Source organism: Sapajus apella, unplaced genomic scaffold, assembly GCF_009761245.1.
Source record: "Sapajus apella isolate SASKATOON/1434 unplaced genomic scaffold, GSC_monkey_1.0 scaffold186, whole genome shotgun sequence".
NCBI classification, from domain to species: Eukaryota; Metazoa; Chordata; class Mammalia; order Primates; family Cebidae; genus Sapajus; species Sapajus apella.
The window spans coordinates 232,997-246,863 of record NW_022437126.1 but is presented as its reverse complement, the minus strand read 5'-3'; the positions used below and the strand labels follow the sequence as shown (position 1 = coordinate 246,863).

The 13,867-nt window shown below is 41.2% G+C and overlaps 2 protein-coding genes across 8 annotated transcripts in view; one reads left to right on the top strand and one right to left on the bottom strand.

The window, feature by feature from the left end:
* RABEP1 (rabaptin, RAB GTPase binding effector protein 1) overlaps window positions 1-2,932 on the top strand; it is a 126,006-nt gene extending 123,074 nt beyond the window's left edge. For all 3 annotated transcript variants that reach the window (XM_032268808.1, XM_032268807.1, XM_032268809.1), the window contains one exon: window positions 170-2,932. In XM_032268808.1, coding sequence (XP_032124699.1) covers window positions 170-271 — 102 coding nt within the window. In that variant the 3' untranslated portion in view covers window positions 272-2,932. The remainder of the gene's footprint in view (window positions 1-169) is intronic.
* A 200-nt stretch (window positions 2,933-3,132) lies between these two features.
* NUP88 (nucleoporin 88) overlaps window positions 3,133-13,867 on the bottom strand; it is a 33,234-nt gene continuing 22,499 nt past the window's right edge. For 3 of the 5 annotated variants that reach the window (XM_032268811.1, XM_032268813.1, XM_032268814.1), the window contains exons 9-17: window positions 11,946-12,036; window positions 8,686-8,787; window positions 5,608-5,766; window positions 4,888-5,013; window positions 4,714-4,779; window positions 4,498-4,578; window positions 4,096-4,222; window positions 3,822-3,940; window positions 3,137-3,383 (exon numbers count right to left, since the gene is read on the bottom strand). In XM_032268811.1, the coding sequence (XP_032124702.1) occupies window positions 3,320-3,383; window positions 3,822-3,940; window positions 4,096-4,222; window positions 4,498-4,578; window positions 4,714-4,779; window positions 4,888-5,013; window positions 5,608-5,766; window positions 8,686-8,787; window positions 11,946-12,036 (935 nt within the window). In that variant the 3' untranslated portion in view covers window positions 3,137-3,319. Of the gene's footprint in view, window positions 3,384-3,821; window positions 3,941-4,095; window positions 4,223-4,497; window positions 4,579-4,713; window positions 4,780-4,887; window positions 5,014-5,607; window positions 5,767-8,685; window positions 8,788-11,945; window positions 12,037-13,867 lie in introns of all 5 variants that reach the window. The other 2 variants (XM_032268810.1, XM_032268812.1) reach the window with 2 other exon arrangements.

Genomic DNA, 13,867 nt, shown 5'->3' with positions numbered 1-13,867 from the left:
CACAGTAACTTCGGGGAATTATTTAAAAAATTTAAATTGTTCTTGTTGTCTCCCTTTGACATTACTACTACTCTGGTAAGTTAAATCTGCTGCATCTCAGCTAAACCAGTCAAAGTTCAGAAAGTCTAGGCAGGAGCCACTTGTACTCATCTCACCATTGTTTCTTCAGGTGCAGTTAGAGCGGATCCGGCAAGCGGACTCCTTGGAGAGAATTCGGGCGATTCTGAATGATACTAAACTGACGGACATTAACCAGCTCCCCGAGACATGACACCCTGATGGCAGGATTCTAGCCTGCACTTTGGGTTTTTAACTCATCTTTAGAGCAACATTAATTGTTATTTAACTCTTACCTGAAGAAAGAGAAGCCACAACAAAAGGAAGACTGGAGAAATGCTTACTTCTAGAGGGAGAAGACTGTGCAGCACAGGAAACAGCAACAGTGAGGCGATCTGCAGCCAGGAGACCTTCAAATGGGAACACTAATGAGATTCCAGGCTTGATTCCAACAGGCGTGGGATCAGATTTGGTGATGGAAAAAGTGCTGTTTCCTTGCCTGCTTTCTCCCATAGATTTTTGGAACACATTTCCCTACCCTAAAGCGACATCCCAGTAGTGTTTTGAATTTTCTGTTCATAGATATTGGAAGAGAGAATTTGCTTTACCTGTTGTCTAGAGCTCATCAGTAACAGCATTCAGTTAGCAGACAGAGGTGTGTAGTATGCTGTATGAATATTTTATATTAAAATATGAAGGTTTGGAGCAGGCCATTGGCTACTGACTATATTTCCCTTGCTCAGTACATTTTTGTTTTCCTTTTACCATTTTATCTTGTTTTGGAGGACCTTAAATGCTACTGAAACTTACCTGAGAACCATAGGACTGTGGCAGACAAAACCAATTCAGGAAGTGAATTAATTATGAGGATCTGAAAACTTGGTTGGGGCCATATATATATATATATATATATATATAAAAAGGTGAACATTAAAGGAAAAGCACAAGAAACTTTGGAAGCACTTTTTCTGCAAACTTAGATGATTGTCATGGGCCCACAGGTACCAGGATAAAGCCAAATTGGTACCATCTACTCTTTAGAAGTGTTTTAGTCTAGTCATTGGATCAGTGAAAAACATTAATAAAACAAGCTTTGTCTGACAACCTCTAGTATACATTTACAAATCTGCTTATTTTTCCAACTTGGATCATTAGGCTTAAGTACTACTTGTTTCAAATGTGTCAAAAACAAAAATGGTAACTAGGTTGACAGATATTTTGTATTTTTTCTTTTAAATTCAGATCTGCAATGTTAAGTAACAATGCTTCTGGAAAGCCAGTTAGAATATTGATCAATTTGGAAATCTGCCATCTCACTTTACAAGAGGTTAGATTCCTTTCCTGTGTGAAGAAAGCCTCAATGAAACAGGTCTTTGCCATAACTTGATGATTGAGTGCTACAGAAAGCACAAAGAACTGATTCATGTTCACCAATACCTGCTGAGTACCGACCCAGGAATATCCAGTAGATGGATGGCTACACTGTTTAATTCATCATCCAGATGGTTCAAAGGTAAAATGGTTTTCAAATAATTTTTGAGATTGGTTGCATCACAGCAGGGTACCTGAAAGAGGCTTCTGGGAGTTAGTGAACTAGGTAGATTGTTTTGTTCACATAAAGCCACCATCCACCATCAACTTAAATTGTCTTTGTTATAAATAAGGTCACTATGGACTTGCCCTAAAGATCTTCTGTACTTCCGTCTTCCATAGGACAAATGATAAGTACTACATACCTCATCTCTTGGGTTATTATTGTAGTCTTGCATTCATGATTATGAATTTAAAAATAAATGCTAATTATGGAAATAGTACTAAAGGCTTGCTGCGCATGAAACATTACTTTAATTGGTTTAAAGTCCCTTTATAAAGAGTGCTACATGGTTTAGATAAAGGAAACACATAACTATCGAGTTACAGGGGATTTTATTAATTATAAAATGCAATCAATTTAAATTACATAGGTTTAAGACTAGTCCCTTGGATAAGCCCCAAGCAAATTTGTCTTCAGATTATTAAAATTAGTGCTGTAAATCAGGGTGGGCAATTCATAGCCTTTCTGAACTGACTGAACTATAGCTTGTAGTGAAATGTTCTGCTGAGATGAGCACCTTACAGATATTTTTTTCTAGAATATGGTACTGGGTAATAAAATCATCACAATTTAGGGAATGGTTAGTGGTTTCTACTGTGGCAAATGCAAACTATTGGAATTCACTTTATTGAGAAAAATATTGTAGAAAAACCCAAACTGAGACTCTAGATTTTGTTTGACAATGCGTTTCTGGTATGAAACGAACTACTGTGACCCTGTACAGGGAGGAAACAGTTCTTTCAGCTGGGTTTTCAGCATAAATGGGAACTGATTGAGAAGGCAGGATTTAGCCCAGAAGAATCAGTCGGGTTTCACGAGTGTTCCTGTGTTTATATTCAGTCTGTGCATACATGTTCTCACGCATGTCTAACCTGATTTACCTCTTACCTGTAACCTACTTTATGTGGTTTTAAATTGGCAGTCACTCAGCCATTTCTAAGCAGGTATAGTACTACCTTTCAGAACTCATTGGCAAGTATGAAAAAAAGACTTAAAGAGAACTGAGAACAAAGTCACATTCTACATACTAATCTATTTTTTTCTCCCTTTAAGGTGCTAAACTTGCACCTCATGTCCACTCAATAACAAGTATTGTGGCATAGAGCACAGCCTTACTCAGCTCTGAAAGGTAATACTGCCTGTGAGGAAGTGAGCCAGCAGTGGCCTTTGCAGTTGTGGATCTTGAGCTCTGCTCTCAGCAGACTTCAAGTGTAACCATTTGTTAACTGTACTGAAGGCGTGTCCTTAAGAAAGTGTTCAAATTAAAAAAGCTGCTGCCGAGTACACTGTGTGGTCTTTTCCTTTGAATCCTAGGGTTCTAACCCTCTTCAGAGTCATATTTCTGGTGCTACTTGAAAACAGCGCTTTTATTCTTGCTCAGATCTGGAGAAAACTCAACAGAGCTCAGGGAGGTTCTGGCAGTGTAGAGTGAAATAATCCTGAGTCCTTGCTGAATACCACTGTAGGCTCGAGTTACAAAGCACATTCCAATTTTAAATAAAAGCATTTATTGAATAAATATAAAACAAAATATTTAAAAAGATGAAAAACCACACCAAAGGTCATCCAAAATGCCTTTTTATAAATGAGATAATGCTACCTGTTTTACAATATGAGTTTAAGCCTTCAGTGGTGTTCACTTCAAGTGTGATTCGGCTCCTGGTGGTGTCAGAAGTTAACATGATTGCGGATATCATTGATTTGCTTCACCATTTCCTTTATGTGTTCACCCCTGTAAAATCGTAAAGTCACTTACTTTTGGAAATGTAATAAACCATTTGTATGGATTCTTAAGAATTGAAATGGTTAATGTTGAAGTATCTAAGAACTGCTTTGCCAAAATTAACAGCTGAAGGTTTCAGATGGACAGCAATAGTGTTCACTATTCATTTAAGATGGCAAACAGTGATGCCAGTACTGGAAATATTTTTGAACATAATTGTAAAATACCTTTGGCCACACAACAAAATAATGTTATTGGAAGGTCATAATTTTCAGTCCTCCCACTATAGTTATTTCTTAAGTCCCTATGTATCATGTGGCTCTCATCCCAGTAATTACATGACATGCAAATACCAAGATTCAGGTTTCTATTAAGACAGAGGTTGACTGTGGTATACTGTAAAGGAAAAACTATCTCAGTAATAGCTGATCGGAAGTATTTACTTACTCTTCCTTCAGGATGGACTGAATGCACTTTCGCTGGTAGGCACTGAGAGTAATGGTGGGTTTTTGAAGACTCAACACCTTCTCCATCTTTCGCTGTTGATAGTCTTTTTTCATAGTGACCTTAAGTATCAAAAATAGATATTCTGGCAATGGTTTGCCACACATTTTCACACTATCTTTTTGAATCTGCTCTTTTTACATTTTTGTAAAATTTTCTGTAGAATAAGTGCTTTAAAAAAAATTACCAAATTTAGCTACTTTGCATCTATTCCTACCTGTTTTATGGCGTTGCCCAAATGCCGAAGTTGATCAGGTATTAGCTGTAGTTCTTTCTTCATGTCTCGCTCACTATCAGAGAGAACTGGGAGCTGAGAGTGAAAACTGTGAAGTACTTTTTTCATCCTTCAGAAAAGACAAGCACACATCTCAACTTAAGGTCTCTGCTAATTAGGAGAAACATAATCACAAACCTCTTAATTCATGAATCTGGTCTCTGGGAAGTAGGCCCCATAGGAAGGGCTAAGGGAGAGCGTCATGTTTTCCCCAATATGTACTTCAGAGGAAAGGTAGGGGGATCAATTCAATCCTGCAGGTATGTACGCACCTGCCAATGCCCATTTTCTTAAATATCACTGTTAGTACTGAGTAGGTAGCTACATGTTACACAGCCCACTGACCTGTTCATGATATCCTCTTGTTTTTCCTTGGCTTCCTCATATTTGTCAGCTAAACGCTCAGCCATTTCCCGCAGACTTTTCCTAATGACATAAGAAACAAGAGACTCCTGGGGTCCACACCTTGATGCTGAAACCAACTAATGTGGCTCAGAATCTTAGGGTGAATATGGTTCCAGTCTTTCTTACTGTTTTCATCTCCTTATTTTTGACACTTACCTCTCCTCTCGACAATAATTGAGATCTTCTAGTTGTTTCTTTTTTTGTTCACATAATAATTTGACCCTTCAAGAACAAAAAGAAATAGAGTTTAATCAGAAGCCAGGTCTAGGCTATGACATAGCATCAGCTACCAGCCAGGGATTAATGGTTTGTGAACAAAGGACATCATACCTCCGTTGAATCTCCTCCTTTGCCAAGTCCTGTTTAAGAATGTACTGTTCTCTGAACACTTGGGTGGCTCTGCTGATGAGCTGAAGACATTCTTCAGGAGGAGGGGCTGTGTCCTTTTCAGAAGATCTTAAAAACAAAGTTTCTACCTTTATTTTCCTTAGCTGAGTAAAACAACTGAAAATAGACTCAAGTCACAGGTGCTTTTCAAACTTTTTATATTTTTTATTTCTTTGAGATGGAGTCTCACTCTGTTGCCCAGACTAGAATGCAGTGGTACAATCTCAGCTCACTGCAACCTCTGCCTCCCAGGTTCAAGTGATTTTCCTGCCTCAGCCTCCCCAGTAGCTGGGATTACAGGTGCCCACCAGCACGCCTGGCTAATTTTTGTATTTTTAGTAGAGACAGGGTTTCACCATGTTGGCCAGCCTGGTCTTGAACTTTCAACCTCAGGTGATCTGGCTGCCTCGGCCTCCCAAAGTGCTGGGATTACAGGTATAAGCCACCACGCCTGGCATAACTTATTTTTAAACACTTCCTATATATCATTATCAGGTGCCACTTCCCCCTACCCCATTCACTAATTGATTAAATATATCCAGTTTCTTCCAAATCCATCACAGTAAAAAGTAGAGGAAATAGATGAGGACAGAAAGGATGCACAGTAATTATGAAGATGGAAGAGAACCCATTCATAAAACCGCTATGCCCAAGGTTGCATACTTCAAAAATGCTGGATTGGCAACATTACGTTGCAAAATGCTTCTAATATGCTTTTCAAAGGAATCTGGGGTTTCAGCCAGAATACGGAGGGGAGACTCTGCCACTTCAACATCTTCTCGAGTACAAAGCAGAGGAGGAGACGCTGGATGCACTGTACTTCTGCAAAATAGATAAGTAAATTGAAGTCTACCATGGAGTGATTTACTGTATTACAGAAAAGCAGAAACCACACTGATCCAGAACTTTCAGAATACAAAAATAAGGTGTTATTTTTGTAAAAGTGCAAGAATGCATGTTTTCCACCTTGAAAAGGTCACTTTGGGAAGCTACACCCTTACTCTTCCAATGCCCCCGTCTGTCAAAGCATTTCTGATTGCCATTTCCAGTTATTTTTTAAAAGATCAAGGCAGCACAAAAACATAAACCCATCATGGATTCTGGCAAAGGACTTAAGAGCCAGTTTATAAGCCAGAGCTACAAACATAAATCACTTACCTGTTAGGTTTAGAGTTGACCAAAACCAATATTAAGCTTGGTAACTGCTGTATATACCATATTGGTTCTATATAATTTGATTTTAAAAAACTATTCACTCAAGTGCAAATACTCAAAAACACTTCAGAAAGAACTTAAATGATCTCCCAAATTTTGGCAGCATGTTAAGTAACTTACTCTAAAGGCAGCAATTCAAATGTGAAACTTTGGTCAGGCGTGGTGGCTCAAGCCTGTAATCACAGCACTTTGGGAGGCCGAGGTAGGTGAATCACTTGAGATCAGGCGTTTGAGACCGGCCTGGCCAACGTGGTGAAACCCCGTCTCTACTAAAAATACAAAAATTAGCTGGGTGTGGTGGCGTACATCTGTAATCTCAGCTACTTGGGTGGCTGAGGGATAAGAATTGCTTGAACCCAGGAGGCAGAAGTTGTAATGAACTGAGATCACACCACTGCACTCCAGCCTGGGTGACAGAGCGAAATGGTCTATTTAAAAAAAAGTGAAAGTTTGTTAAATAGCATTACTTTATAGACAATTTGTATTTCAGGGAGTTGGCAAAATTATTATTTGAAAGTATCCAGATAATTGGCTGGGTGTGGTGGCAAGCACCTGTAATCCCAGCACTCTGGGAGCCTGAGACAGGTGGATCATCTGAGGTCAGGAGTTCAAGACCAGCCTAATATGGCAAAACCCCGTCCTTAATAAAAATACAAAAATTAGCTGGGCATGGTGGCGGGCACCTGTAATCCCAGCTACTAGGGAGGCTGAAGCAGGAGAAATGCTTGAACCCAGGAGGCAGAGGTGGCAGTGAGCCAAGATCATGCCACTGCACTCCAGCCTGAGCAATGGCCCAAGACTCTGTCTCAAGGAAAAAAAAAAAAAAAAAAAAAGTATTCAGATAATTAATGTTTATTTTTCCCCTTTGGGATTCATATTTATTCTGACGTAACCCAGTGTGAGTAGGTTTTATTTTACTAAATGTACTAGGGGTCTTTAGAAAGTATGCTGAGACTACTGGCAAGTAGGCAATTTTTTCTCCAGTGATTATTTTTGTTTGGTCTTGCTAGTTTTTAGTGCCTTTAGTATAAACACAAAACTATTTCTTTCTTTTTACATCCAAATAGTATAACTTATCAACCTTCAAAGAGTATGGAAGATCTTATAAGTATGGTAAACTATTGCCAGTATTTGGCATTTATGTCAGCATCTAGAAGTACATGCTTTAAATAGTCAAGGGGTTGGAGTGGTGTCTAATATCTGAAGTTCCAGTGACTTTTGTTTTTGGTACTCCTATTGCTGCATTTATATAACTCAGAATGACCTTCCAGGGCGTTGGAAAAGGAATATATAGTGATTACAGCTTAATTATCTGAGTTTCTTAAAGGAGGAAGGACTAAGAATTCAGCTTTTTTTTTTTTTTTTTCTTTTTTTGAGATGGAGTCTTGCTCTGTCACCCAGGCTAGAGTGTAGTGGCGTGATCTCGGCTCACTGCAACCTCCGCCTCCTGGGTTGAAGCAGCTCTCCTGCCTCAGCCTCCCGAGTAGCTGGGATTACAGGTACCCACCTGTGTTCAGCTACTTTTTGTATTTTTAGTAGAGATGGGGTTCCACCATCTTGGCCAGGCTGGTCTCAAACTCCTGACCTTGTGAGCCACCTGCCTCAGCCTCCCAAAGTACTGGGATTACAGGCGTGAGCCACTGCGCCCAGCCCAGCCTTTTATTTATTTATTTTTTTAATAAAAGATACAGGGTCTTGCTGTGTCCCCCAAGCTGGAGTGCAGTGGCATGATTATGGCTCACTGCAGCCTAAAACTCCTGGGCTTAAGCAGTCCTCTCAGATCCTCTTCCTGAGTAGCTAGGACTACAGGTGTGCACCACCATATCTGGCTAATTTTTTTGTTTTTTTTGTAGAGGTGGGGGTCTCACTATTTTGCCCAGGCTGGTCTCAAACTCTGGGCCTACCAAAGCATTCGGATTACAGGTGTGAACCACCACTGCACCCGGCCTGAGTTCAGCTTTACTTCACTTTACATATTCTACAATGTCCCTCAGGCTGTCAGAGACAGATACATTAGAGTATGATATGGACCTCTGAGTCAATCAGAGCTGCATCTGTATCCCAGCTCTATTTGTTACCTGTGACTTGAGCATTTACTAACCTCTCAATCCCTGTTTCCACTTTTATACAATGGAATTAACAGTGCCTTCCTTATAAGGCTGCCTGGATGATTCCAGGAGGCAGTGCAGGTACCTGGCTTACTTCTGAGCTTGACAGATGGTCAGAACTTGATAATTATTACTCATATCGATAACAGAATTTGGTATTCAATTTTAGTATTTTTTTCCCACATGCTGAAGAAAAGCTCCTGACTCTCAGCTAGGTGCAGATGCCAGAAACCATACCTAAAATGAAACCTTACAGAAATGAGGAACAACAGAAATATCCATCCTGCCAACCCTCAGGTCAGAAGCCAAAGCATAAACCACGTATGTATAGCTTCAAATTGGTCACTGAGTGCATTTTCCCAGCTTAGATATTGCAGAATTAACAAGAGCTATGTGAAGAATATAAAGTGGGACATACAATAAAGGCCTTATGAGGCATTCATAGGTACTGGTGATGCAGATCATCGTGGGTCCCAGAATGTCAGGGACAATCCAAAATCCTCGAATTGGAGCTGGCTGCCTGGAAAAACACAATCATAGTCAAATTACAAAGCAGCAAATGCAATGGAACTGAGAGCAAAGACAAGACAGGTCCATGCCCTTCTCAGGGCTGGGACATCCTATCAGTACCGTAACCTCAAAAGTGGTGGCTTGAAAACCTTTCATACAGCCCTACACTTAAGTCTACTGCCCATGTGACTAAGTCACTCAGGAATCTCTAACTGTACAGTGGTGCTCACGGTAATCTTGAAAGTTACGTTACACTGATGATCGTTGGTTACATGTCTATTTCTCCAACTTGCACATAAACCCCAGCTATCTTTGACTAGCCCAGTGTCTAACAAATTAAGTGCTTAGAAACTGCTGAATGAACACAACTTCCGAGTTTCTCTCGGTGAGGCTCAACATCTGCGTCACAGGAAATTATTTAGCATGCACAGCATGCATCTCAATCTTCCTTCCAACTTCAGTGAAGACACTGGAAACTGTGGCCCTCAGATGGGAACTGTCGTTCTGCCAACATGCTCTCCTAGCAGCTCCCGTGCCCATCCCACCTGCACGCCAACACACAACTGCCCCTGAATGCTGATGCCGCCTCCTCTCACACCTTCTGAAGATTGCACCATCAACTGTGTCGTTTCAAAATCACCCTATTATCTACTTTCCCTCAGCTTATAAACTCATGTCTCTTCCATTTAAAACACTCCCTGATATAATGTCGGGTTTCCCTTAACCTATTCTTTCTCTGTCCCATTAGGACCAGCATTTTTTTTTTTTCTTTTTTAGAGACAGTGTCTTGCTCTGTTGCCCAGGCTGGAGTGCAGGGGCACTCAGCTCACTACAACCTCCGCCTCCCAGGTTCAAGCAATTCTCCTGCCTCAGCCTCCCAACTAGCTGGGATTACAGGTGGCTGACACCATGCCTGGCTGATTTTCGTGTTTTTGGTAGAGACGGGGTTTCACCATCTTGGCCAGGCCGATCTTGAACTCCTGACCTCATGATCCACCCATCTCAGCCTCCCAAAGTGCTGGGAGGGGTGAGCCACCATGCTGGGCCAGAACCAGCAGTCTTTCAACAGCAGTCGACACTAGTTCCCTTTCCATAGCTCCCATTTACTTTTTTGGAGGAGACATGGAGACGGTATCTGGAAGGTTATAAACTTTTACTTTTTATTATCAGTGTGAAATCTACACACCACTGGGCTATAGACTATGTAACCAGTAACCAGGTCAAAAATCAGGACACTTCAGGGGGGCTTAGAGTTCCCATTAACCCTCCCTGGTCATAGCCGTTAACTCCCCGGAGAAGAAACCACTACTCTGACATTCAGAATATCGTGTCTTTGCTTTACAGTTTTCCTATCTATGTATTCATTCCTAGGCAAGACTGTTTAATTTTACCTGTTTCTGAAATTGACACAAATGGGATTTGGGGTTTTTGAGACAGGGTGTCACTCCGTTGCCCAGACTGGAGTGCAGTGGCATGATCACGACTCACTGCAGCCTTGACCTTGTAGGCTCAAGCAGTCCTTCCACCTCAGCCTGCTGAATACCTGGGAGCACAGGTACATGCTACCACACCTGGCTAATTTTGTTTTTTGTTTTTTTGAGATGCAATCTTGCTCTGTGGCCAGGCTGGAGTGCAGTGGTGCAATCTCAGCTCACTGCAACCTCTGCCTCCTGGGTTCAATCAATTCTCCTGTGTCAGCCTCCCGAGCAGCTGGTACTACAGGTGTGCGCCATCACGCCCAGCTAATTTTTTGTATTTTTAGTAGAGACAGGGTGTCACCATGTTGGCCAGAATGATCTCGATCTCTTGATCTCGTGATCAGCCCGCCTCAGCCTCCCAAAGTGCTGGGATTAAGGCGTGAGCCACAGTGCTTGACCTCACCCGGCTAATTTTTAAAATTTTTTTGTAGAGAAAGGGTCTCGCTATGTTGCCCAAGATGGTCTCAAACTCCTAGCCTCAAGTGATCCTCCTGCCTCAGCCCCCCCAAAGTGCTGGGATTACAGGTGTGAGTTACCATGCACAGCCTCCATGGGATTTTATTATGTATTTTCTCTGTTCACTTTTTAACCTTGTACAGTTTGCTATCCTTCCCCTGCCCACCAAGTGTTTTCTCTGTGGTCCTCTATATTGCCAAGCCTAGACTATGTCTATTTCTTACTGGATGCTATTTGCCTCATGTCTGTGTATACTCAATGTCTAACAGAGTGCTTAGTGGATATCCAGTAACTGACGAACAGAATAAAGAGAGGTATCTAGGATACCTTCCAGGTTCCTACTGGGGATAAGTGGGTCGATATGGCACCCTTAAGAAGGAAGACAGAAGACTAGTTAAGGGGACATCTGGAGTTTTATGTTCCTATAGGATATCCGAGTGGAGGAGCCCAATAGGCAGCTGGATATGTGGATCTGGAGTTCAGAGTGGTCTGGGCTAGGATGATATGGATGTGGGAACTGTCTGCACTGAAGACATGATTATGGCAGAAGTTACTCAGGAAAGGACCTAGAAAGAACTGAAAAGACCCAAGGAAAGAGTGGTGAGCAACACTTATAAGCAATGAGTAGAGAGAGAGGAACCACCCCAGAAGAAAACTTGAGAAAAGGGCCGCTGGAGGGACTGAAGGAGAACCTCGGGGGACAGATGTCAAGGATGCCAAGGAGCGTGTATTTCAAAGAGGAGACATGGACAAACGCATCAAATAAACCCAGCAGTGCAGTGAAGGGCACACATAGTCTCTGCTCTCATGGAACATATACATTCCAGTAGTGGTGACAGACATTAAACAAATGCAAATATAAATGGTATAATATGTGCTACAAAGGAAAAGAGAATAGGAGAACGCTAAGTTAGATTGGGGAGTCAACAGTGTTCTCCATGAAGTAGTGACATTAAGATCAGAAACAGGAGTAAGAGTCAAGAGAAGACAGCAAGCTGGGGCTGACGTTGGGGAAATACCTTCCAGACAGGAAACAATATGTGGAGTGATCATGGGGCAGGACAAAGCTTCTGATGAGCAGGATACTCTTAGGGGAGAAGTATCATGTCTGCAACTTACTTTCAAGTGATTCAGCAATGAATACTGTGGATTTGAGTGTAATGTATACATATGTATCTGAATTACTGAAATGAACAATTGTTTTCTGTGTATAAAAGGTAGGGAAAGTCCTTACCTGCATGGCAATGGCTTTGTACAAAGGATGTGCTCAACAAAGCATTTCTGTTCCATAGAGAGTTCCTGTAAACTATCCTTATCTTCTTCATCTACAATGGAAGACATTATATACATTAACTGGTGCTTAGACAAGTCTCTGAATTAAAATGCTAATGATAACTGGGTTAAATGCGATGAGGTTCCTGTCTGAAAACACTGCTTCTCAAGTATTATGCTTTTCTGACATAGGCATACCCTTTTTCCCAGGGGGGTCTAGATTTCTGCCCCAAGAAGAAACGCAGGATTTTCCTTGGTAATGTCTCTAAATGCAGAAATGTTTCACTAAGAACAGTCCCAGAAATCATTCTCTTCTAGGCTGTTTCTTACCTACACCGATTTTATTTTCATACAGGTTGAGTACTCTTTATCTAAAATGCCTGGGATCAGAAGTGTTTCAGATTTCATATTTTTTTTTGGAATTTGGAATATGTGCATTATATAGTAGTTGAACATCTCTTATTTGAAAATCTAAAATCCTAAATGTGCCAATGAGCATTTCTGTTGGGTGTCCTGACAGCCCTTAGAAATTTTTGCAGCTCAGTCAAGTTCAAGGATGAAAAAAACCAGTTTTGTAACATTTTGGATTTCAAATTTTCAGAGTAGGGATACTCAATCTGTAACAGCTTTTTTTTGGAGATGGAGTCTCCCTCTGTTGCCCAGGATGGAGTGCAGTGGCCCGATCTCTGCTCAGTGCAACCTGTACCTTCTGGGTTCAAGTGATTCTCCTGGCTCAGCCTCCTGAGACCTGGGACTACACGTGCAAGCCACCACACCTGGATAATTTTTGTATTTTCAATAGAGACAGGGTTTCACCATGTTGGACAGGCTGGTCTCAAACTCCTGAACTCAGGTAATCTGCCTGCCTCGGCATCCCAAAGTGCTGGGATTACAGGCATGAGCCACTGCCCCTGGCCTATAACAGCTTTTTGAAACGTAATTCACAGTACCATACAAGTCATCCATTTTAAAGTATACCCATTAAAATATACAATTCAGTAAGTTTTTAGTATAAGAATTGTATACTTATCATAACAACCTGGAATATTTTCATTTCCCAAAAAGAAACCCACATAACCATTAGTATCTTTCCTCAGTTTCCACCAAACTTCCCAGACCTAGGCAACTAATCTACTTTCTGTCTCTGTAGATTTGTCTATTCTGGACATCTGATATATGATATATATGTCCATCAGCTTATGGACACTTGGGTATGTGGCTTTTGGGCTATGATGAATAATGTTGCTATGAACATTCATGTACCAATATTTGTGTGAATATAGGTCTTTATTTCTCTTGGAAATATACTCAGGACTGGAACTATTAGGTATATGGTAACTATGAGTAATCATTTGAGGAACTGCCAGACTGTTTTCCAAAATGACTGTACCATTTTACATTTCGATAAGTACTGTATAAGAGCCCCCATTTTTCCATATCCTCAAAAGATGGACTTGTTAACGTCCATCTTTTGCATTTCAGCTATACTAGTGGATGTGATGTGATACCTCATTGTGGTTTTGTGGTGTTTTATTTCCGTAATGACTAACGATGTTGGACATCTTTTTATATACATACTGTTTGCCCTACTGTATGTATCGAATGCTAAGGGTTCTTTGGGAGGCTGAGGCGGGTGGATCACTTGAGCCCAGGAGTTCGAGACCAGCCTGGGCAACATGGTAAAAGCCCATCTCTACAAAAAACTCAAAAATTAGCTGGGCATGGTGGCTCACGCCTGTAGTCCCAGATACTTTAGGGGCTGTGGCAGGAGGATTGCTTGAGCCCAGGAGTTCAAGACTACTGTAAGCTATGACTGCACTACGGCACTCCTGCCCAGACAATAGAGTGAGACCCTGTCTCTTAAAAGATTTTTTTTTTTTTTTT